This window comes from Oncorhynchus mykiss, chromosome 11 (assembly GCF_013265735.2).
Source record: "Oncorhynchus mykiss isolate Arlee chromosome 11, USDA_OmykA_1.1, whole genome shotgun sequence".
NCBI classification, from domain to species: domain Eukaryota; kingdom Metazoa; phylum Chordata; class Actinopteri; order Salmoniformes; family Salmonidae; genus Oncorhynchus; species Oncorhynchus mykiss.
The window spans coordinates 46,205,448-46,231,267 of NC_048575.1; the positions used below are offsets into that span (position 1 = coordinate 46,205,448).

Below are 25,820 nucleotides of genomic sequence, written 5' to 3' on the forward strand. Positions count from 1 at the left end.
TGTACACTGGCATTTTACAACGGGGGTGACCAGGGTTTTTGCTCTGGTGTGTTGATCATTCTGTTCATATCTGGGAGAATGTGTGCCGACCTTTGAATGTACGCCAGCCAGGGGCCGAACAAAGCCCTCATTTGTGTACCATGTAAAATACTTTATTTTTTATGTGCCAGTGCAAAGACAATACACAAGCCTGTCTGGGGGTTGGGTGATGTGTAGCCTTTACTTCAAGTATGTTCCTAGGCCGTCATTGAAAATAAGAATTTGTTCTTAACTGACTTGCTAGTTTAAATAAAGATAAGATAAAATATTGACTAATTTCAGTGACATTAAATTACATTAAATTAATTTTAATTCATTTCATTTACAGAATCATTTCAGTGACAATGGTCTAGTAGGACAATTTCATTTTTTCCCCCTCATTAATTTAATCAAAAAATGGGATATGTCAGTATTGCCCTTAAGACTAACCTGTACAATTTGAAAGTCAGGTAATATTTTTTAGTTTTTATTAACCAGTGTTTATTTGTGTGCCCTTGAATTTCTTTGCATTATTGTTTTTTTTGACTGAATAACAAATACACCTGAGTCATTTCGTTTGTAATTTTTTGTTGTCAGTGATGGTGTATGCTGGAGTCTGAGTGAATAATCCTATATAAATGCAGGTGGATAAATTCACACCCGTAGTATTTGTATAGTAATAATTTGGAACAAATTGACATTGATATGACTGACTGTGATGTGTGTTTTCATTGTTTTTAATATAATGCTGATTGTTGCTTAAACGCAGGTGAACAGGGGCAGAGAAGGGTATAATGGGTCCCCAAGCCGTTCTGCTGCTGTTGCCTTCATCAAAATACCAGATATCCATTTGAAATTGTCAATAATATATGTAAAATATCTGCCATGTACTTACCCCTTATTAGAGTAATGTATAGTATCTGTAAATAAATGGAATGAATCTGTTTTCAGCAAGTAACTTTTTATTTATCCATTGTGATTTTACAGTACATGTAGCCTGACATCCTCCCAAAAGTTGTGAATAATTCAATGAATATTATGAATTTGGACTTTGACAGATTTTAGCATATTTTCAAATGCTGAAATTTGTCAAATGGTCTACAAATGCTATTATTAGACAGGTTTTGGAATGTATGGATAAATACTGTTTAAGAAACAAGCTTTTCAGTGGAGATCACAGGGATTTAAAACACAAATATACAGTAAACGGTGTTTGATAAATTCCTCCCCTTCTCCAGCTGCCATTTAATAAATAAAACATCACAGTAATACTGCCTAGCACAATACACACAATGGGTAAATAACAGGGAACTAACAGTGCCATGGTAAGGCTTACAAACACAGGAAAGTCAACATTGTACAAAACTGGCAGAGATGGTTCCTGTTGCCTGCTAGGTTTGTGTACGAACAGTGTAGGACAGCTCTGGGGTCTTTGCTTGGCAAAGTTTCCCCCCAGAGACATCACTATATTTTAGTCAATTTCCTCCCGAATTTCCCTTTTCCTCATTGGTTACTCCTATTGTAAAACCACACAGGTAAAAAAGCAATGACTTTGATCAAATCACCCTCCGAGCAGACTTCTTTCTCTCATCTGAAGTAGTGGCTTAGGTATGGCAACACAAGTTGCTCTGTCATCGGGGATAAAGAAAAGCGATGAGGATTCAGGCTTTTCAGTGGAGGATGTGGGGGCTTTTTGGTGCCAGGAGTGGGATTGACAAGTAGATGCCTTGTTGTAGCTCTCCCCTTGTGGTTCCACTCTGTGGTGCAGGGGATGTTTTCATTAAAGCAGGGCAGTGATGGGCTTGCTGTTGCCTGGCGTGCCCATGTATTGTGAGGAGAGGGTGTCCAGGGCGGCGTAGGAGGTGTACATGCCCGTCACCTGTAGGTCTGAGAAGGGCATGCTGCCCCCGCTGTAGACTGGAGGGAGGCTGCCCGTCATGGTGCCAATGTCACAGTCAGACAAACGCAGGGGAGAGTTACTGAAGGTGCCCAAAGCCTCCAGGTTAAAGCTGTCGTCTTTCATCTCCCACAGGTTACCTGGGGAAGGAGGTAATCGTGTCACGTCACTGGTCATCACTGCTTCTGAAAGCCAAGAAAATGGCCCAACTGCCGTGCAAAGTCGCGTTGGTATGCAGATTGTTAAAGGCCCAATGGTGAAAAAGAAACAAATAGCTTTTTTGGCAAGAGCAATTTTATTGGCAGAGGTTTGGAACTCAGGTTGTTCTATTAACCAATTTACTGCCTGGTGATGTCAGGCAGGCCAAAACATCCGCTTTTCAGGTGGTCTTTTCAAACGACTCTTACACTAAAAGGGCATTATCATAATAGAAGAAAATCACAATATTATTCCAACCTCACAGTGTGGAAATCTATATAAATCACAGGAAATCACATTTTTGATTGCACTGGAGTTTTAAGACTGTATATAATGTTGTGACTAGTACTATAGCTGCCCACCTTGTAGAGCGAAGTCCATGATGCTGGTGTCCAGTGTGTCCACCTCTGCGTTGACCTCACCATGGAGACTGTAGAACTCGTGCGGCTGCTTGCCGGGATGCTGGGTAGCGAGGAGGCTGTTGGAGAGGTCAGGAACGGTGTGGAGGGGGGGCGTTTGGGCAGGGGGGGGGGACACCGGGGCCAGCCTGGCCTGGGCATGGAGCTGGTGGTGCTGGTGCATGGGCAGGCACTGCAGGGACAGGGTGACCATGGGCTGGGGTTGCATCTGGCCCGGGACAGGCAGGGATAGGCCAGATGGACAGATAGGCAGACGGGTCATCCCGGGGTCCATGGGCTTCCGTCTGCAGCTCTCAGGCCGGTCCGTGATCAACCTGTCCAACTCATCTGACAGGGAAAGAGGGAGCAGACCAGTTCAGCGACTGATGACTCCCTTTAAAATGTAAAAAACAAAGCAGATTCTTTCTCTGTGATGCTGCTTATCACAAGGGCTGGCTTACCAGGGCCCAAGAGGCAGCTGTTTTTTTTAAATAAATAAAGTAAATATATACAGTATAGATTATATTTACCATATGTAATATATATTTTATTATTTTACTACAACCGCCAACCAGAGGAGGATTCAGGAGCCCGCTCTCAATGAGCGTAGACAGTCTGCTGCTCCCTGCTGCTGCTCTGCTAATTGTCAGTTGTCAGATGGGGGAAGGAGAGGAGGTAGGGGGGGGGGGGGGGGGGGGCATGCCTTGATTGGGTAACTGATTAATAAAAAATGAACTGCATAATAAATTGATGTGACTGGTCAATTGTGTGAGTCGGGGGCTGGGCACAAGAGGCAAAAGAAAAATACTAATTGCATTTGTTTATCCAACTACAGGAGCCCGCTCTCAATGTTCAAGATGCACCAGAGAGCATCATTTAGCCACAGAGGATCAATAGTTTCTCAAAAATAACAGTGGATTACATTTTAGCACAAGCACATACAATACAGGTAAAATGTCAAAATAAAGGAAAAACCAACATGGTATCTTAAAAGGCCAACACGAGCTGCACCATGGCATAGATTCTACAACTGGACCTAAACCATGCCAGGAAAATGCTTCCCACTCCCACATTTTATTATTTGTATCCCTCATTTACTCAAGTGTTTCATTTACTTTGTCAGTTACTGGTTGCCTGCAGTCGGGAAGGCCACAATTTGGCCAGCATGCGTGCCAAATATATAGCTTGGTGCGTTGTAGCCATAGACATAATCCATAGAAGGGTTTTGGAACTTCTTACCCTGGCAATTTGACTATTAAACTCATGGGTACACTAGCAATGGCTGCCAGTCCTGACTTAAATGGGAACTGCCATCTATGGATTATATTTCTATGGTTGGTTGCTGCTGTCTGTTTTGCAGGAAAAACATACAGTTTGGAAAGCCAATGCCTTTCGCTGAAAAGAGAAGACTAATCTGTCTTTAGAACCAATAGAAGCAATAAAGCCCTACAAAAAGGGCTTTATTACAGGCAGAAATACTTCTCAGTTTCATCAGCTCTCCGGGTGGCTGGTCTCAGACGATCCCGTAAGTGAACAAGCCGGATGTGGAGGTCCTGGGCTGGCGTGGTTACATGTGGTCTGCGGTTGTGAAGCCGGTTGGTCGTACTGCCAAGTTCTCTAAACGACGTTGCCAATTGCACGCTCCCTTAAAACTTGAGACATCTGTGGCATTGTGTTTTGTGACAAAACTGCACATTTAAGAGTGATGTTTTATTGTCCAAAGCACAAGATGCACCCGTGTAATGATCATTCTGTTTAATCAGCTTCTTGATATGCTACACCTGTCAGGTGGATGGATTATCTTGGCAAATGAGAAATGCTCACTAACAGGGATGTAAACAAATTTGTGTACAAAATTGTAGAGAAAGAAGCTTTTTGTGAGTATGGAAAATTAATGGGATCTTATATTTCAGCTCATGAAACATGGGACCAACACTTTACATGTTGTGTTTATATTTTTGTTCAGTATATAGTGCCCCATCATGACTAAGCAAAAACAGGTTTTTAAAACTGAAATATTACATTTACATAAGTATTCAGACCCTTTACTCAGTACTCTGTTAAAGCACCTTCGGCAACTATTACAGCTTCGAGTCTTCTTGGGTATGACGCTTGGCACACCTGTATTTGGGGAGTTTCTCCCATTCTTTTCTGCAGATCCTCTCAAGTTCTGCCAGGTTGGATGGGGAGCGTTGCTGCAAAGCTATTTTCAGGTCTCTCCAGAGATGTTCGATCGAGTTCAAGTCCGGGCTCTGGCTGGGCCACTCAAGGACATTCAGAGACTTGTCCGGAAGCCAATCCTGCGTTGTCTTGGCTGTGTGTTGTTGGGTTGTTGTCCTGTTGGAAGGTGAACCCCCACCCCAGTCTGAGGTCCTGAGCACTCTGGAGCAGGTTTTCATCAATGATATCTCTGTACTTTGCTCCATTTATCTCTCCCTCAATCCTGACAAGTCTCCCAGTCCCTGCCACTGAAAAACATCCCCACAGCATGATGCTGCCATCACCATGCATCACCGTAGGGATGGTGCCAGTTTTCCTCCAGATGTGACGCTTGGCATTCAGGCCAAAGAATCAGACCAGAGAATCTTGTTTCTCATGGTCTGAGAATCTTTACAGTAGATGCCTTTTTGGTAAACTCCAAGTGTGTGCCTTTTACTGAGGAGTGGCTTCCGTCTGGCCAATCTACCATATTGGTGGAGTGCTTGGTGGAGTGCTGCTTCCTTCTAGAAGGTTCTCCCATCTCCATAGAGGAACTCTGGAGCTCTGTCAGAGTGACCATCAGGTTCTTGGTCACTTCTCTGACCAAGGCCCTTCTCCCCCAATTGCTCAGTTTGGCTGGGTCGGCCAGCTATAGGAAGAGTCCTTGTGGTTCCAAACTTCTTCCGTTTAAGAATGATGGAGGCCATTGTGTTCTTGGGGACCTTCAATGCTGCAGACATTTTTTTGTAACCTTCCCCAGATCTGTTTCTCGACTCAGTCCTGTCTCGGAGCTCAAAGGACAATTCCTTCAACCTCATGGCTTGGTTTTTGCTCTGACATGCACGGTCAACTGTGGGACCTTATATAGACAGGTGTGTGCCTTTCCAAATCACGTCCAATCAATTTAATTTACCACAGGTGGAGTCCAATCAATTTGTAGAAACATCTCAAGGATGATCAATGGAAAAAAAGATGCACCTGAGCTCAATTCTAATGTAAGTATCATAGCAAAGGGTCTGAATAGTCATGTAAATAAGGTATTTATGTTTTTATGTTTTATACATTTGCTATAATTGATGTTATTATGGCTTTATTATACGGGTTCTTGTTGTTCTTTAACATCAAATTTACCACGCATCCAATTGCATCTCGGTGCGCAGATTTGTTTACCGAAAATGAGGGTGTGACTATGATTTCTTAATCCAGCCCTGTTTATAGCAGTCCACCAAATGTGACAAATGGATAACCTCTTTCGTTTATTCTTGAATTAGAATGTTGTCATCAATTGTAACATAGCCAACTGTAGCCATGACACTTGCCACACTGACATATAAAACTGAATGGGCATAATCATCATAATTGGTGGTGGTGAGTGTTCTTCATTGATGGGCTATGTTCATTCTAGTACACAAAGGAAAACGTTTTTAAACATTATGCAATGGAAAAGGTTGTCCCTCCCGGTTTCCTTCCCTTTTCTTTCATTTTGTGCCTGTTGAACAGGACCCAGGTTATGTGTGAATGGGCCTCAGTTGGTCCTGTGGTCTCACCTGGGTTGGCCATGCTGCGGCGGATGGCTGGGAGGTCCTTACGCTTCCACTTCTGCATCTCCTCCTCCATCTTGTCGATCTTGACCGGGTTCAGGGCCCAGAGGCAGCCCTTACGAGACGACCCACTCGTCTTGTTCTCCACCTTCTCAAAGCACTTGTTTAGCGACAGGTTGTGTCGGACTGAGTTCTTCCATCCGTCTGGTGCTGTCTTCAGGCGGATGAAAACCCAGGAAGAGGAAGGAGACATTTAAACGACTGACTTAGCACAATGCTTACCTAAAATATCTGCTTCCCCAATCCCTATTGAATATTAGGCCAGTTTCTCAGGCCCAGATTAAGCCTAGTCCTGGACTAAAAAGCATACTCAATGGAGATTCTTTATTGAGCGTGCTTTTTAGTCCATCGCTAGGCTTAATCTGAGTCTGGGAAACCAGCCCTTTGAGCTGGGGTGTCAATCTCATTCTATGGAGTGCCTAGTGTCTGCAGTTTTTTGGTTTTTCCTTTCAATTAAACCCTAGACAACCAGGTGTGGGGAGTTCCTTACTAATTAGTGACCTTAATTCATAAATCAAGTACAAAGTAGGAGCGAAAATCCGCAGACACTCAGCCCTCTGTGGAATGAGTTTCACACGTGCCTGAGAGGATCCGATCGAGTCATACCTTAAAGTAGGGGAAATGTTCCTTCATGAAGGTGTAGATCTCGCTGACTGGGAGACTGCCTGTCTTGCTGTTCTTCAGAGCCATAGAGATCAAACAGCTGAGGATGGACCGAAGTAGCGAGGCAATAAGTGCATTAGGCTACACATACTGTGGATAATTAGACCAGGTTCGTGTTCACTGGGCATCAAAGGGAAGAAAACTGACTGAAAAAAGGAAAGGACTACCTGAATTTGTCCTTTTCCTTTGTCTGCCCTAATGAACACGACTCAGGCAATACAATAATACTATAATTCCACATGGCCCAGGGGGAAGCTCACCTGTAGGAGTAGATGGGCTTGGGGAAAGTCTTGGGCTGCAGGTCCTGGTTTTGTGGAACCAGGCGCGGCTGTGTGAACAGGCTTTGGTTGTTGAACGAGACATTGCCATAGAGCCCAGCAGGAGTACACTGAGAGGGAGAGAGGGCAATGAGAAATTAGTGAACAATCTAGAAAATCTGTATCGTGTATTATTTTCAACTTATTTCAAAAACATATTTCTTGTTGTTTGAATGAATGGCATCTAAATATCAAACCCTTAATCAGCAGCAGGCGGTAAACTGGTAGAGTAATCTCTAACGAATTACATTACGTTGCTCTAATACCCATGTAATAACCCTGTAATTACTCTAATAACAATACTATATTAACAGGTTTACATTGTAACTTAGTTATCCACTGGACAGCTCTTATAACTATTTTAGTAACACTAAATACTCAAACTATTCTGTGTACAAAATATTAGTCACAGCTTCCTAATATTGAGTTGCACCTCCTCAGAACAGACTCAATTCGTTGGGGCATGGACTCTACAAGGTGTTGAAAGCGTTCCACAGGGATGCTGGCCCATGTTGACTCCGATGCCTCCCACAGTTGTGTCAAGATGTCTGGATGACCTTTGGACCATTCTTGATACACATGGGAAACGGTTGAGCGTGAAGAACCCAGTAGCGTTGCAGTTCTTGACACACTCAAACCGGGGCGCCTGGCACTTTCTACCATACCCCGTTCAAAGACACTTCGCCTTGCCCATTCATCCTCTGTATGGCACACACACACAATCCATGTCTCAATTGTCTCAAGGCTTAAAATCTCCTTCCCTTCATTTACACTGATTGACGTGGATTTAACAGGCGACATCAATAAGGGATCATCATTTTCACTGGGATTCAGCTGATCAGTCTATGTCATGCAAAAAGCAGGTGTTCCTAATGCTTTATACACTCAGTGTATGTAACAATTCATCTCTAATTAACAAACTGCATCCACAGCCCAGTTGCAGGGATGACGTAGTTACCTGGCTAGTCTGGGTCAGAGTGAACACTTGTTGGGGTGTAGGTTGGTAGACAGAGGCAGGGCATTGGTACCCTGGGGAGGGCTGCCCATTCATGGAGAATGGAGACATCTGTGGAGTAGACCGAGGACAAGTTTAGTATATTACGTTTTTCCTGTACTTTATTGTCCTAGAGTATAAGCATTGATTTAAAAAAAATGTGTTGATAAATAATTGGTCGGGAAGCAAAACGTACACTTCCGCTTTGGGCGGTGATGACATTAATTCCCAGGGGGCTGTGCTGCATGTTGCTCTGTAGGTGGATCATGGCTCCCTGTCCCCCTGCCATGGTTATATTGTTCATCTGAGCTGTGAGGAAGGAAGAAGTACAACATCCAGGTCAGTCTCCAATCAATCTCCACACATCGGCCCTGTAGATATACTACTCCTATTCCTTTCAATAATCAGATCTGTGATTGTTCAAGGAGGATGCATTTGCAAGCCCATGCCCGAGTCTATACCCCCTTATACTTTAACGATTTTATTTGTCTTGCAAGTCTTAGGTTGGCAGTTAAAGCTTGTTTCCAACTGCAATGGCTTTGGCTAACTTGTCCTCCTCAACATCCGGGCCTAGCTGTACTCCTGAACTATCCAATCAAAGCATATGTGTGTGGATTTGAAATGGCGCTGCCCCACCAACGTGGAGTGTGGGTGCATCTCACATTGAATCCATGGTCGTGTGTGTTTGTCTTTGTCTTATCCCATGTCTTATCCTGTGTAAATAGCCAGTCTTTTTCGTATATATCTTTTTTTTTGTACTATTTTTTTTATTTATATATTTTTTTGTTTTGAATTTTACCCCTTTTTCTCCCCATTTTCGTGGTATCCAATTGTTGTAGTAGCTACTATCTTGTCTCATTGCTACAACTCCCGTACGGGCTCGGGAGAGACGAAGGCTGAAGGTCATGCGTCCTCCGATACACAACCCAACCAGCCGTACTGCTTCTTAACACAGCGCGCCTCCAACCCGGAAGTCAGCCGCACCAATGTGTCGGAGGCTACACCGTGCACCTGGAGGCTAGCGCGCACTGCGCCACAGGAGTCGCTGGTCCTACCGACCAATCCCTCCCTAACCCGGACGACGCTAGGCCAATTGTGCGTCGCCCCACGGACCTCCCGGTCGCGGCCGGTTACGACAGAGCCTGGGCGCGAACCCAGGGACTCTGATGGCACAGCTGGCGCTGCAGTACAGCGCCCTTAACCACTGCGCCACCCGGGAGGCCCTTTTTCGTATATATCTTAATCTCACTTTCTATCTACGAACTAAATATACTTTCCTGCAACCCGCCTCACCCAATGTGGTACGGATCTGCTATTTTTTATTCCTTTTAACTGGAACTTCCATCAGGAGCTAGCCAGCTAACTAGCTACTAGTCTTTGTTAGCCACGGCTAGCGGTCTTCACCTTTTTCTCGGTCACCAGCCAGCCTTAGTTCGGACAACACCTGCCAGTCTGCACAGCATGATATCAACCCAGAGCATATCAGACTGCTTCTCTCTACCACATCACTGGATTCCTGCCGCTCTGGATCATTATACCGGATCATCGCAGCTACAGTGCCTTGCGAAAGTATTCGGCCCCCTTGAACTTTGCAACCTTTTGCCACATTTCAGGCTTCAAACATAAAGATATAAAACTGTATTTTTTTGTGAAGAATCAACAACAAGTGGGACACAATCATGAAGTGGAACGACATTTATTGGATATTTCAAACTTTTTTAACAAATCAAAAACAGAAAAATTGGGCGTGCAAAATTATTCAGCCCCCTTAAGTTAATACTTTGTAGCGCCACCTTTTGCTGCGATTACAGCTGTAAGTCGCTTGGGGTATGTCTCTATCAGTTTTGCACATCGAGAGACTGAAATTTTTTCCCATTCCTCCTTGCAAAACAGCTCGAGCTCAGTGAGGTTGGATGGAGAGCATTTGTGAACAGCAGTTTTCAGTTCTTTCCACAGATTCTCGATTGGATTCAGGTCTGGACTTTGACTTGGCCATTCTAACATTCTTCAGCTGCCCATTGCACTAAGACTAGGAAACACTGTCACCACCGATAATAGAGAATTTCAATAAGCATTTTTCTACGGCTGGCTATGCTTCCACCTGGCTACCCCTAACCCGGTCAACAGCTCTGCACCCCCCAAAGCAACTTGCCCAAGCCTCCCCCATTTCTCCTCCACACAAGTTCAGATAGCTGAAGTTCTGAAAGAGCTGCAAAATCTGGACCCCTACAAATCAGCCGGGCTAGACAATCTGGACCCTCTCTAAAATTATCCACCGCAATTGTTGCAACCCCTATTACTAGCCTGTTCAACCTCTCTTTCATATCGTTTGAGATCCCTAAAGAAAGCTGCCGCGGTCATCCCTCACTTCAAAGGGGGAGACACTCTAAACCCAAACAGTTACAGACCTATATCTATCCTACCCTGCCTTTCTAAAGTCTTCAAAAGCCAAGTTAACAAACAGATCACCAACCATTTAGAATCTCACCGTACCTTCTCTGCTATGCAATCTGGTTTCCGAGCTGGTCATGGGTGCACCTCAGCCACGCTCAAGGTCCTAAACGATATTAAAATGCCATCGATATTAGACAGTACTGTGCAGCCGTCTTCATTGACCTGGCCAAGGCTTTCGACTCTGTCAATCACCGCATACTTATCGCCAGACTCAACAGCCTTGGTTTCTCAAATGACTGCCTCGCCTGGTTCACCAACTATTTCTCAGATAGAGTTCAGTGTGTCTAATCGGAGGACCTATTGTCCGGTCCTCTGGCAGTCTCTATGGGGGTGCCACAGGGTTCAATTCTCAGGCCGACTCTTTTCTCTGTATACATCAATGATGTCGCTCTCGCTGCTGGTGATTCTCTGATCCACCTCTACGCAGACGACACCATTCTGTATTCTTCTGGCCCTTTGGACACTGTGTCAACAAACCTACAGATGAGCTTCAACGCCATACAATGCTCCTTCCGTGGCCTCCAACTGCTCTTAAATGCAAGCAAAACTAAATGCATGCTCTTCAACCGTTCGCTGCCCGCACCCGCCCGCCCGTCTCGCATCACTACTCAGGACAGTTCTGACTTAGAATATGTGAACAGCTACAAATACCTAGGTGTCTGGTTAGACTGTAAACTCTCCTTCCAGACTCACATTAAGCATATCCAATCCAAAATTAAATCTAGAATCGGCTTCCTATTTCGCAACAAAGCATCCTTCAATCATGCTGCCAAACATACCCTTGTAAAACTGACTATCCTACCAATCCTTGACTTCAGCGACGTCATTTACAAAATAGCCTCCAACACGCTACTCAGCAAATTGGATATAGTCTATCACAGTGCCATCCGTTCTGTCACCAAAGCCCCATATACCACCCACCACTGCGACCTGTATGCTCTCGTTGGCTGAACCTCGCTTCATATTCGTCGCTAAACCCAATGGCTCCAGGTCATCTATAAGTCTTTGCTAGGTAAAGCCCCGCCTTATCTCAGCTCACTGGTCACCATAGCAGCACCCACCCATAGCACGCGCTCCAGCAGGTATATTTCACTGGTCATCCCCAAAGCCAACTCCTATTTTGGTCGCTTTTCCTTCCAGTTCTCTGCTGCCAATGACTGGAACGAATTGCAAAAATCACTGAAGCTGGAGTCTTATTTCTCCCTCACTAACTTTAAGCATCAGCTGTCAGACCAGCTTACTGATCATTGCACCTGTACACAGCCCATCTGTAAATAGCCCACCCAACTACCTCATCCCCGTATTATTTATTTTTTTGCTCCTTTGCACCCCAGTATCTCTACTTGCACATTCATATTCTGCACATCTATCACTCCAGTGTTAATTGATACATTTTAATTATTTCGCCACTATGGCTTATTTATTGCCTTACCTCCCTAATCTTACTACATTTGCACACACTGTATACTTTTCTATTGTGTTATTGACCGTACGTTTGTTTATCCCATGTGTAACTCTGTGTTGTTTGTGTCGCACTGCTTTGCTTTATCTTGGCCAGGTTGCAGTTGTAAATGAGAACTTGTTCTCAACTGGCCTACCTGGTTAAATAAAGGTGAAATAAAAAGAATATGAAAATAAACCTGTCTGCTGCTCCAGCAGGCTGGCCCCCAGCCCCTGGGAAGGCCCGTTGAAGTCTCCTTCGCCACCACCGCGACCATCGGCCATCTGCTGAAGCCGGGGAACGTCTACAGAGGTGAGCCACGACAAAGACTGCAGGTCCCCGGGGAGATCCTCCTCGCAGAGCTGGGAGGGGTCTGTGGTCAGAAGTCTGCAGAGGCGGGACACAAGCAACACAACCACTCAGATACACAGCCTAGATTACAACTGTTCATTATATACAGACCTGGGTTCAAATACTAGTTGAAAGCATTGTTGCGATAGAACCAATACCAAAAGTCCCAAAAGTGCAAACTCTTAAACAAATGAGAAAGTAACATTTTAGAAATAGTATTCGAACCCAGGTCTGGTTATATCTAGGGCAAATATAAAATACACTGACTGAACAGCGAGTTATTGTAAAGTAATACATTCAATACTGGAGGGGGAGAAGTGAGAACAAGTCATTATTCAGGAGTATCATTTTATCTGGGATTTACCACAAGTAGATTATAGAGTGCTATTTAATTAGGTAATTACTGCAATAGTAACATTATGGACACTAGCCAAGATTCTCAACATTATTAATCCCTCTTCAAATTTGCTTGTGAACTTCCTCATCAACATTAGACATTTTAATGTTTACTTCCCCAGTTTTGGGAAATACTGTACAAAAAAGTCTAAAATGAATTTCCTTACCAGCGTACAATGAAATGAGTTAGGATTTACTGTATAATTTCTGCTTAATCGGGGCATGGGCCTGCCTCTCAGCTTTTTATCATTATTTTATTTTTTTTTTAAGTAGGGCTCTGCGGGAAGAAAAGAGAGGAATCCTCTTGAATCCTCTCCAGTCGTCTTTGCACACACTTACTGTAGAAAGGTTCAGTAATTGGGGTCGCTATGACAACACTCACTATTCAGTTTCTTTGTGGGTCTGAACACCGTAGGACCCCAACCCAACCCCAACTGCAAGCAAAATCACCCCTATGTCAGGTGACCACAATCTCCCTCTAACCATTGGCTGAATCATACGTACACAGCGCATGAGATCATTTGAAAACATGGGAGAGCGGCACATGTTGCTCTGTAACAGTTGGCCTTGTCTATTGAAAAGTGATTGTGTCCCAAACGACAAATCTGCCCAGTGGCACGTGGCTCTATTGTTTCCCCCCAGACCCTTCCTTGATTGTCTTTGCCGTTTAAAAAAAAAAACAGTCCCTGCATTAATCTGTTGGAATGACAGCTCTCACACAAGAGACAAGTAGGATGCCATCTGCTTCCCTGTCCCTTTCCAGCCTCTCCCCTCAATGCCCCCCCCCTCCCTCCCTCCCTGCAGAAGGGCAGTAGACAAGGCCCTGGGGGAAGGTGGGGGTGAGGGGTTGGAGGTCAGGCCACACTGCTCACTCAACCTGTCACCTGAATAAATTACATCATTTCACCAGGGCTTTGGACACCTTGACTGCGTGTGCCAGTAAAGGCTTGTGAATAACCGTCTCTTTCAAAGCAGAGAGACAGAAGCTCCTGTGAAACTGTACACCACAGACAACACCTATTTCATCTTGAGCTTTGAAGTATGAGCTTCCTCTACCCCCCCCCCCCCCCCCCCCCCCCAAAAAGACACATGTACATCCGCCACGTACATTCTCTCTCTCTCTCTCTCGCTCTCTCGCTCTCTCGCTCCAGCAGAAAAAAACACACCAAAAATATATATAGTTAAGGCTAAATCCAAATTGGTAAAACACATTTTAGAGAGCACTAGTTCCAATGGAAGCATATGCCCAAAATATTATTATTTTGGCCTCAAAGGAGCAATCTGCAGTTGCTACATACATTTTTTGGCTTACAAATGAATAATAATAACAATTGTTTCTTGAAGAATATAACTTAGAAAAATGCCTCATGAGTTTAGTTCAGTTGTTGTACCCCATCAGAATCCAAAATATAAGCTTGTTTTACTCTGTTTGTAAACATCGTAAATGTAAACAAACACTGTAAAGCCTCAAAGATGCTTGAAAATATAATTTGGATATCTTGGATGATCAATCCTTTCATCAATATCTCTGTTTGTCTATACATTAAAGAGTGGTTATACATTAAAGAGTGGTTATACATTTAAGAGTGGTTATACATTTAAGAGTGGTTATACATTAAAGAGTGGTTATACATTTAAGAGTGGTTATACATTAAAGAGTGGTTATACATTAAAGAGTGGTTATACATTTAAGAGTGGTTATACATTTAAGAGTGGTTATACATTTAAGAGTGGTTATACATTTAAGAGTGGTTATACATTTAAGAGTGGTTATACATTTAAGAGTGGTTATACATTTAAGAGTGGTTATACATTTAAGAGTGGTTATACATTTAAGAGTGGTTATACATTTAAGAGTGGTTATACATTTAAGAGTGGTTATACATTTAAGAAGCTTTTTTATTGTTTCAACTCAATGCAACTTCACAGAATTTTTCCACTTACCTTGGCTGTAGTTGGATCCCCAATACAGTTATTGGGATATGTATTTTGTTTAATTTACATAGGTATTTGATAGTTATTGTGTTTTGTCAGTATCCCAATAGCCCCCCCCCCCCCCCCCACAATTCTTTCTGAAATAGTCTAAAGCACCTTACAAGCACACCAAGCCAACTCATATTACACAAGTATCCCTCTGTCAAGGACGTCTGACGTTTATGGAGGTTCAATCTACTTTTGAGTGTTATAATTGAGATGCATCAAATGCAGACATGACATTGAGATGCATCAAATGCAGACATGACATTGAGATGCATCAAATGCAGACATGACATTGAGATGCATCAAATGCAGACATGACATTGAGATGCATCAAATGCAGACATGACATTGAGATGCATCAAATGCAGACATGACATTGAGATGCATCAAATGCAGACATGACATTGAGATGCATCAAATGCAGACATGACATTGAGATGCATCAAATGCAGACATGACATTGAGATGCATCAAATGCAGACATGATTCATGAATGAGTATTGGGGTGTTTGTAAGGTGTTTTGGACCTTTTTTTCCAAATGAAAGAGGTACAAAAATCATGTTAGGTTGTGTTTTGAGTAAAACATGAACATCCCTTTAATGATTAGTGGGATTTGAACTAAATATTTCAACTCGATTGGAAACAGTCCTAGCCTATGACTCTTACTTAAACGTGTTAAACGAATGAAAACTATGCAAGGAGGTCCCATTCTTAACGCTTGTCTGAAAATCTCGCAAACATCTCTAGACCCCTCCTCCCTCCCTCCCTCCCTCCCTCCCTCCCACACACTTAACCCACAATAAAGTGGATGTTCAGCGAGGCAAGGCATGTTGGACTATGGTGTCCCCCATCTAGCACCAGTCACACACGTTCAACACTGCAGCTCACCCCGCTCCACCCCCTCCCCCTCTTATTCCCTCCACCTCCTCCTCCTAATTGGGAGCCACTTCTCTGCAGTAGTCACCCGGAGAGCCCCATCTCCCCCTCGGAGCCGGCGGGCCAAGAGGCTCAGTCTCTCCGTGTGCCGACAGCGGGAGTGTTAACAGAGCTGATGGTTTCTGACAGATCCATTCAGACTGAAAATCATTCATTCTAAGGTTGTTGTTTTTTCTTTCCACTTTTTCATAAGCCCCCTCCCTTCACTGAAAGAGCTGTCCATCTACATTTAGATGAAACATATAGGGATATTTTGGGAAAATATATCTTGGAATTATCCTTATGCCTGAACATTTTGAACCATATTTTCAGTGTTTAAGCGTTGCCAACTTTACAAAATACAAGATGTATCAAAAACCTTATATCGGTGGTTAGGATTTAGTCTGGTTAAAATCATTCAAAGGCTGTCTGTAAAGTAACTGAATGTTATAAATCCAGTCTTACCTGTAGTCTTGTGGAGAGGGATGATGACCTGAATTTTCGAGAATTCCTGACATGCTGGTCGTAATTCTACTTTCTATCATTTCCTGGGATGTTTGATAATGCTGCAACAAGGGAAACAGTGCAACTGCGTAAGACATCTAGGCTACAGTGCTTTCATTTCATTTAGGCCTGGGTCTATTTCTGTTTTCAAAACTGAAACAACAATTTGAATTCCTTTGTTTCCTTGTTTTAGCAACTCATTATATATGTTATTATACTGGCATTTAGATAAATAAAATATTAGCACATCAAACAGACTACTTATGGGGAAAAACAATAATTTTCTATTATTTATTTAATCATACAAGCTACAATGAATGTATATAGAAAACCATCTGAATCGGATTATGACCAGTTAATGATGGGACCTACTGTTATAAGCTAATGACAATCATATCACCTCTTATGGCAAAAACATAACACTTTAATATTAACATAGAAAACAACACGTGAGATCTTTTTGGTGTAAAAATGATGGTGTAAATCAATTTATTGATTTTACCAATAATCGCTTTTTATTTCATTTAAGTTCACAAGGCTATTTATTAACTTGATTGCTTAAAAAATTTATACTTGATGTGCAATCCCAAAATATCGCCGCGTTTCCCACCCTTACTGACATATCAATTGTCCTCTAATTGAAATGATCCCCTCTCACTCAAAGTCTTAGGCCTACAACTATTTGCTGATAGTCGTTCTCGTAATTCCGAGAAAAAAATGAAAATCTTACCTGTTTAGAATTATCTGCAGCAAATTTGAGCTGGCGATGAGCCCCGTGTAGCCTACTGTATTTTCACTGTGCTGCACTTGTTTCCCAAAAACCGTTTTTAAATTTCCCTCTCTGGAACTGTCCAGCAGACTGTCATGCGCAGTAGGTCTACCCTTGTTGCTCAAGGGGCCTGCTGCCAATGTAACAACTTGTGACAGTCCCGTGGAAGACAGCAAGCACACCATCCACACAGTCTAAACAGATCTGCAGTCTGTGCTTACTTTTTGTATTTAGGCCTATATGCTAGTTCTTCCTTTAATTATTGGGATTGTGCGCAGTTCCTGGATAAACTGTAGATATCGCGCTCAATAGCTGCAGCCACTGAGACTTTATCCAATATTGTTGACAATTGTCATAGTAAGATGACAGATGATAACCTATATGTGTGATACTTTTGGTTGGTCAGCTAAAATAAATTGCTTTGGTTATGACCGATGCGCAGGTGCACTTTAGATGCGTCGCTAGACTACAATAGGCTACAAAACACTTCATCACTCTGCCAAGCCTAAATTGAAAATCAGCACTAACCTGTAAAAAAAAAAAAAGCACACACATATATATATATATATATATATATATATATATATATATATATATATATATATATATATATATATACTAAGAAGTAAGCGGAATAATTGATCAAGTAAAATGTTATAGCCTATTTTTAGCCTATACAATTTTCCTTCAATAAGTTAATGTCGAGTCCATCTCCATAAATTCCATTTTTTTTTTAAGTATTCAAAAAAATAGAGACCCTCGACTGTGATGGTGTCTCGCTACTTGTGAGCGTCTAAATGAATGTACATTTTAGGCGAGTGTTTGCAGACAATTGTTTCCCCGCCACTGCACCCGCGTCTTTCTCTGCACAAAAGCGGGAAAAAATAGCCTGGGAGGCGCGCATGGGAGGTAGGAGCCCAGGAAACCTCAAGGCTGGAAAGGTTGACAGTTGTCAGAGGAGATTTGCGCTGGTGAGGTCAACCTGTGTTATGGAACACAGACAGTATTTCGACAAGTCTTCAAGCGACAATAAATAGTAGCAATAGACTCTTATGGGCTATAAGCACCCATAAATAGAGTAAAGACTGTTAAAAGTAGGAAAAGTTTTCCTTGTTTAGGCCTATAGGCTACTTTAAAAATATATATATATATTTTTTTTACTTACCTTATTTTGTGGGTTTACCAGATTTAAAATCTGTTGACCACGTTCACATACACAAATAGAATTGGAAAGACTTCTAAAAGTACAATTCACAACGGGAAATTAACATAAATTCCTCTAAGTCTGTGGGGATAGAGCCAATGACAGTGTCAACCCCATGGGACACCACAGATGGTAAATTGCGCTGTCACAATAGAAACAATCAACGATTACATGCATGAACGTAACGGACAAAATAAGACCATCAAAGACTCTGAACGCTTAGGTCCTAGAGCCTGTGGACTTCCACTGTATTCTTCACAGGGCTTCAGTTAGATTTTTTTTTACCGAGGAACACAAACCCCTTCACTGATTCATGCATGTCTATTGTATTTATAGGGATCTCCCATAGATATGTAAAATTATAATGGTTTATTTATCACTACAGTCTATTTTATAATATTGTTGCTGTTAAGAGAGAGAAACAAATATGTTGACAGAGAAATGATGGGATTGTAACTAAATATTTCGAGTTCTGCTTGTGTGTTTAATACAGTCCTTTTGTCCTTTTGACTGTGCCCTTTGCACTCTCAAATGATTTCACAAGTGGTTACATTAGTTAAATTATACTGGTAAACGATTGGAGTGTGTGACATACAGACACTGTCTACAGCCAAGGCAATCAACCAGTGCCCGGTTTCCCAATAGCATTTTAAGGCGAAGTTCATCGTTATCGTTGTTTCCAAAAAAACATTGTTTTTAACGTTGCACTTGAAAACTCTCCCAATCTAACGCCTGCCCCAAACCACTCGTAGAATAGCTAAGTGCGTCGTTAAATGTTTTTTTTTTCGTCACTTTTTACACAAAAGTTATCTGCTAAACACAGAATCACAGTGTTTATTCATCTCTGTGACCGCCGATAACTTCACAACTAAGTTAATGTTAAATACACATGTGCCAATGTCTTTGCAATTGTTACAAACAAGCAAATTATATAAATATGCTTAAAATGAAAAACAAGATGATTGCATTACAAGATGAATAGCCTACCTACAGTATAGGCTATAGGTGTATACAGTATATTTCAATGAGATTGAAAAACATTTTCATGCTCTTTGAATTTAGTTTGATTTTGCTATTTGGCTACTGTCAAAGTTTTTGCCTCAATATATTTCCGAATGTGTAGCCTAACGTGCGCAATGATGTGCCAAATATTGATTTAGTGTATTATTATAGGGTAAGTATTAAAATAAGCCGCCTCAACATTTGCAGCAGTAGGTGGTAATATCTCTATAGGAGCTGATCCGTCGTCAGTAGGCCTATTGTGAAACAATTACAATGTTAAGATTTTAATGGAGAAAGCTTTTACAAAAGCAGCACTCACTTTCGATCCTTTAAGTATCGACACATACTGTATGTTCCAACGACGCACGTAGATACCTTCTCCCTGTGTGGTGTTCTGGGAAATGCACGTTACATCTTCGGCCCATGCTTTTCTTTCGATCCTATCAGTATCAACACATGTTCTAACAATGCACTTAGCATCACAAACGTTCTCTCTACGCGCTTGTTTGGGAAACACGTAAACAAGTTCCCTCGTAAATAACGAAGTATCTATCTGGCATGATCATCATAATGTTTAAGTTACATCACAACTGGGAAAGAGGCCTTGGGCCCATATTCATAAAGACTCAGAGCAGACATGCATGGACAGGGGGGACCTGCTCATAGATCAGCTCTCCTGCTCTGAGATGATTTATTAATATGGCCAAGATCACCAGATCCCCCTTAAACAAGTACTGTCACCACTGTTTGCATCAGTCAAGGAAGTCCCAGTAAACGACTCCCTGCGGTTCAGTGAACACAGTGATGACATTCCGCTCTCTCAGGAATAATGGGGGGAACAACGGGATTCCCTCTCTAAAAGAAGCAACAACCAGTGTTTGGTGGCTCTGTTTTTGTCTTGCACCTAAGTGTTTCCCAAAACACCCCTGTCTGTCCTTTGGACACTTCTAATAGGCGCCCCAGCCAGAGAGCCAGAGCCAGAGTGTCCCCCGGAATGACACATTACCCAGGGTGACCTCATGGCCAGAAAGAGGAAGCTAGCTGTCAGCAGTGCTTAACCAAAGTGCAGCAGGAGAGTTCAGCATGCAGCCAAAGCCTTTCTGTTCCTGATTAGGCCAGGGTTGACCTGATGGGCTGACCTCAGACTTGGGGTCATTCGGACCAAAGGCCTTGTTGCTTTTGGCAGTTGCTGCCAATTGCTACCTAATAAGAAGTTGGTGGTAAGAACATGGCTTTATTTAATTCAAGGGGTGTTTGATAAGTGTAGAAGTGACCACTGAACCAACCCATATGGAAGTTTACACATTTGTTGATGTATGGACAGTATCTTAATAATCCTGAACACTCCAGTAGGTCGACATCAGTGTCAGCTCTGACCTTTTAAGGTGAAAAAAGTGAGGGGTGACTGGACATGGTCTCTAGACTCCAGTAGTACACCCAAATAAGCATTTGGGGACAATCAGACAATACAAGATGCTATTCTGACATTATATTCATTCTCCATTATAAAAAAGACAAAAACACCAAAAAGAGTTACAAAAAAGTGACTGCCACTAGTCCATCCATTCTATATTTTATATTCTCTATCTTTTGCGGAGGCAGGTAACCTCATGGTTAGAACCGAAAGGTCGCTGGCTTGAACACCCAAACCGACAAGGTGAAAAATCAGTCGATGTACCAGGGGCGCCTTACTACAATGCCTGACCCTGTAAAACAACACATTTCACTGCACCTACCCGGTTTATGTGACAATAAAAACATATATTTTTTTATAGTTCTAAAATGGTCTAGAGAGAGCAAAGATATACTCCTTCAGGACTGTCAATGAAGTTCTCCTGGAGTATGCTCTGGAGGACAGCTAACGACTGCCATAAACTTTTGACTTTGAACTGCTCTAACACAGGCAGTCATCTGTTAGCTTCAGACAGAGAGGAAATAGTCAAAGAGGTTGAACTTCAGGGGTGACTCTCTCAGACAGGCTATTTTATTGATCTATGCCCCATTTAAAGTCCTCTCCTGCAGTTTCAAGCCTTACGGAAACCCTGAAGCCCAAGGCAACAACAACAAAAATAGACTCTTGGACTTACAGTATCTCATCTGGATGACTTAATATCTCATTCGAACAACTTAGTATTTGGTTTGAACGACTTAGTATCTCATTTGAATGACTTAGTAATTTTTGAAAACAGAATTGTTCTTTTGTCTAATAAGGCCTCATTTATTTACGCATCGATGGGGGGATTGTGAGATAAATCTCCTGGTAGACGCTGCACTTCCCAGGAGTCACGTGTATCCCCTGTCGCAAGCGGAGACAGTGGCTATGGAGACATATGTCTCCAAATCCCTGCGTCAGGGGTACCTTCGGGCCTCCACTCCACTTCTCAATCAAATCACGGTGAGGTACAGTTACCTCTTATACCACAGCAATTGGGTCAATGCACAGGCGCGCTTCTTCACAAAACTGGATCTCAGGTGCGCATAGTACCACCTCAGGGCATTATGAGTACCTCGTCATGCCGTACGGGTTGATGAATGTTCCATCAGTCTTCCAATCCTTTGTAGACAAGATTTACAGGGACCTGCACGGGCAGGGTGTAGTGGTGTATATCGATGACATTCTGATATACTCCGCTACACGCGCCGAGCATGTGTCCTTGGTGCGCAGGGTACTTGGACAACTGTTGGAGCATGACCTGTACGTCAAGGCTGAGAAATGCCTGTTCTTTCAGCAAGCCTTCTCCTTCCTAGGGTATCACATTTCCACATCAGGGGTGGAGATGGAGAGTGACCACATTTCAGCCGTGCGTAATTGGCCGACTCCCACCACGGTAAAGGAGGTGCAGCGATTTTTTTAGGTATTGCCAATTACTACCAGAGATTTATCCGGGGTTTTGGTCAGGTGGCTGCTCCCATTACCTCACTGCTGAATGGTGGTCCTGTACGTCTGCAGTGGTCAGTTGAGGCGGACAGGGCTTTTGGGCAACTAAGGGCTCTGTTTACCTCGGTGCCCGTGCTGGCCCATCCGGATGGATCCCTCTTTGGCGTTCATAGTGGAGGTGGACACGTCTGAGGCTGGGATAGGAGCCGTGCTCTCTCAGCGCTCGGGTAGGCAACCGAAGCTCCGCCCCTGTGCCTTCTTCTCGAAGAGGCTCAGCCCGGCGGAGCAAAACTATGACGTGGGGGACCGGGAGCTGTTGACTGTCGTCAAGGCCTTGAAGGTGTGGAGACATTGGCTTGAGGGGGCTAAACACCCTTTTCTCATCTGGACTGACCACCGCAATCTGGAGTACATCCGGGCAGCGAGGAGAATGAACCCTCGCCAGGCAAGGTGGGCCATGTTTTTCACCCGTTTTGTTTTCACCCTTTCGCACAGACCAGGTTCCGAGAACGTTAAGGCAGACGCACTGTCCCGGCAGTATGACACAGAGGAGCGACCCATGGATCCCACTCCCATACTCCCCGCCTCTTGCTTGGTGGTGCCAGTAGGTTGGGAGCTGGACGCGGACATTGAGCGGGCGTCATGTGCAGAGCCCGCTCCCCCTCAGTGTCCAGCTGGGCGTCTGTACGCCTGATCTATTGGGCCCACAAGTCACCTTTTTCTGGTCATCCTGGGATCGGTCGGACGGTGCGCTGTCTTAGTGGGAAGTACTGGTGGCCCACTTTGGCTAAGGATGTGAGGGTTTATGTTTCCTCCTGCTCGGTGTGCGCCCAGTGTAAGGCTCCTAGGCACCTGCCCAGAGGTAAGTTACAACCCTTACCTGTTCCACAACGGCCGTGGTCGCACCTGTCGGTGGATTTCATAACCGATCTTCCACCTTCACAGGTTAACACCACGATCCTGGTTGTTGTGGATCATTTTTCTAAGTCCTGTTGTCTCTTCCCTTTGCCCGTTCTCCCTACGGCGCTACAGACTGCGTCTTCCGGCCCTATGGGGTGCCTGAGGATATAGTGTCTGATCGGGGTTCCCAGTTCACGTCGAGGGTCTGGAGGGCGTTCATGGAACATCTGGGGGTCTCGGTCAGCCTTACCTCAGGTTTTCACCCCGAGAGTAGCGTAGGAAGGTTCCTCTGCCCTCTCTGGACATCGAGGGGGCCCCGGCATACACTTTTTGATCCATCCTGGATTCGAGACGTCGGGCGAGGGGCCTTCAGTACCTCGTGGACTGGGAGTGGTACGGTACGGAGGAGAGATGCTGGGTTCCGGAGGAGGACGTGTTGGACCCTTCTATGCTGCGGGACTTCCACCGTCTCCTTCCAGATCGCCCTGCACCTCGCCCTCCGGGTCGTCCCCGAGGCCGGTGTCGACGCGCGGCTGGAGCCGTGCGTCAAGGAGGGGTACTGTCACGACTTCTACCGAAGTTGGTTCCTCTCCTTGTTCGGGCGGTGTTCGCCGGTCGACATCACAGGTCTTCTAGCCATCGCCGATCCATTTTTCATGTTCCAATTGTTTTGTCTTGTTTTCACACTCACCTGGTTTTAATGCCCTAATTACATGTTGTATATTTTCCCCCATGTCCTTGTCGGGAATTGTTTATTTGTAAGTATTTGTGCTATGTGTTACTGGTACCCATGTGTTTGTTGTTTTGTATGCCGTTAGTTTTATATATTAAACTGCTCCAGCTATTCAACAAGTTCTGCTCTCCTGCATTTGACTTTCCCTGACACCAGTTACATGCATTCTACTCGTATAAATGTATGGAAAAATATGTTCTATTTAATTTTAAATATATTTAATTGTATATTATTATTATTATAAAATACTATAATACTCAAATTTTTATTATGAATTGTGAGGGACTCCACAGGTGTAACTAAAATATGCTGGGAGTCAGAAAGCAAGTGCAGGTGGTGAGTTTAATATTAAACAGAACATTGAACAATATAACAAACATGAGTAGCATATAGACATGAAACACACAGTCAATACTGCCTGGGGAAAGAACATAAGGGAGTGCCAGATATAGGGGAGGTAATAAGTGGGGTAATGGAGTCCAGGTGTGACTGATGATGATGTGCAGGTACTGCATAATGATTGAAGCCAGGTGTGCGTAATGATGGATCCCAGGACGGTTGGTTAGTTTACCGGCGATCGGAGGGGAGGAGCGGGAGTAGACGTGACAATGGGCAAGAAAGGCAATGAATAGCCTACTTCCTACAAATGTGACTTGTTATGTTATGATTTTGATGATGTCAAGGTTTGTAATAATATGTAATTGGCCAATCAAATCTAAAAAATGTAACATGTATGTAACAATAGACACTAAGAAATATCAGATTGTTTTTGAACTAGCGATCCACACATAATGGCAGCTTCATCTCAATGTATTTTTCAATTTTAGACTTTTCAAATATATTCCATTCTCCTGTTTATATTCTGGGTATTTTCCCACTAATATTCCTTTATGTAATTAAGCTTTCACATGTGTGTTTTTCTGTTTAAGAATCTTGTTGGTACTTGCTTCTGTGCACAAATCAATTGCCGCTGCAGTTTGAGACTATTTATTCAATTTCTTTATCAAAAGAAGCTGATACTGGCCTTTATTATGTATGATTATTTCAGCCTAATTAAATTGATTAATATTAGGGTGTTTCTATTCATACATTTGACAGTGGCTCATAGCTCATGCAGTGGCGACCTGTCATTCAGAAATGAATAAATAAATACAAGTCACATGTCAGTTTGCAAACAATGTAAAAAAAAATATTGAATTCAGTTAATAAAGCTGCATACACATGGTCTCTTTTTTGTTTTGTTGAGTAAGGCAGCTCCAAAATGCAGGTGTTTCAGCCTAGCTCAGTGCTTTCTGTGGTGGTGGGGGGGGGCGAGCCAGCAAAAAGAGGAGCATTGCGCCGTGATTTGCTCAGTGTTCTGTCACTCATGGGGACAGTAGGTCATCAACAAGTTTAAGTTCTTTGTAAGGGTAGCCATCCCAAATTTCAGCCCTTTGGGTCTTGCGATAGAGTTATATCACAAGTGCCCTTCCAAGAAGGCTCAAGGTCATTGGCCACAGATAAAATGATGTCAAATCATGTTATATTTACAGTAGCTTTGATTGGACTGATCATGTCAACATCTTACTTTCAAAGTTTTAGCTAGTAGTCATGAATCAAATTGACAATCTACTGGAAAATCCTTTTTAATCCTTATCATATGAAGATAAATAATGAAGAGAAATTATAGATACAAATGTATCTGTGCTCATTGGCCATTGGGCATAAAGTTTACTCAAGAAGTTGGAAGTCACAAATTCAACAATGAGTCGTTTGGAAGGAAAGAGTGGCTAACTACAAGCATTGCAATGCAACCACTAATGTTAGCCTGCTATTCAATGGAGTGGCTCTGTGTTTTTTCCCCCGAGTTCCCACTATAAATCCAGAGAATGCCAGACTTTGATGACAAAGTTTGATGACAAAATTAGCCCACAAAGAAAATGTATTGTATGCTGCTGCATAATTTATGTAATATGCCAGGGAGATATGTATACTGTAGCTAAGAAAGTAATACTAAGTGTATGTTGT

The 25,820-nt window shown here is 43.1% G+C and overlaps 1 protein-coding gene across 2 annotated transcripts; it reads right to left on the minus strand.

Annotated features, from left to right (window-relative positions):
• Positions 1 to 41: 41 nt before the first annotated feature.
• LOC110535758 (forkhead box protein N4) lies at positions 42 to 17,635 on the minus strand. 2 transcript variants are annotated; one of them, XM_036935549.1, is made up of 10 exons: positions 17,058 to 17,635; positions 16,289 to 16,389; positions 12,380 to 12,567; positions 8,482 to 8,594; positions 8,250 to 8,357; positions 7,235 to 7,362; positions 6,918 to 7,014; positions 6,258 to 6,465; positions 2,476 to 2,859; positions 42 to 2,124 (listed from the first exon to the last, which is right to left on the minus strand). In XM_036935549.1, exons 2-10 carry the CDS (start codon positions 16,366 to 16,368, stop codon positions 1,799 to 1,801), a joined length of 1,632 nt encoding a protein of 543 aa, XP_036791444.1. In that variant the 5' UTR covers positions 16,369 to 16,389; positions 17,058 to 17,635; the 3' UTR covers positions 42 to 1,798. The 2 variants fall into 2 exon arrangements, with proteins under 2 accessions (XP_036791444.1, XP_036791445.1); XM_036935550.1 differs by having other exon boundaries at positions 42 to 2,055; positions 17,058 to 17,631.
• Positions 17,636 to 25,820: the final 8,185 nt, after the last annotated feature.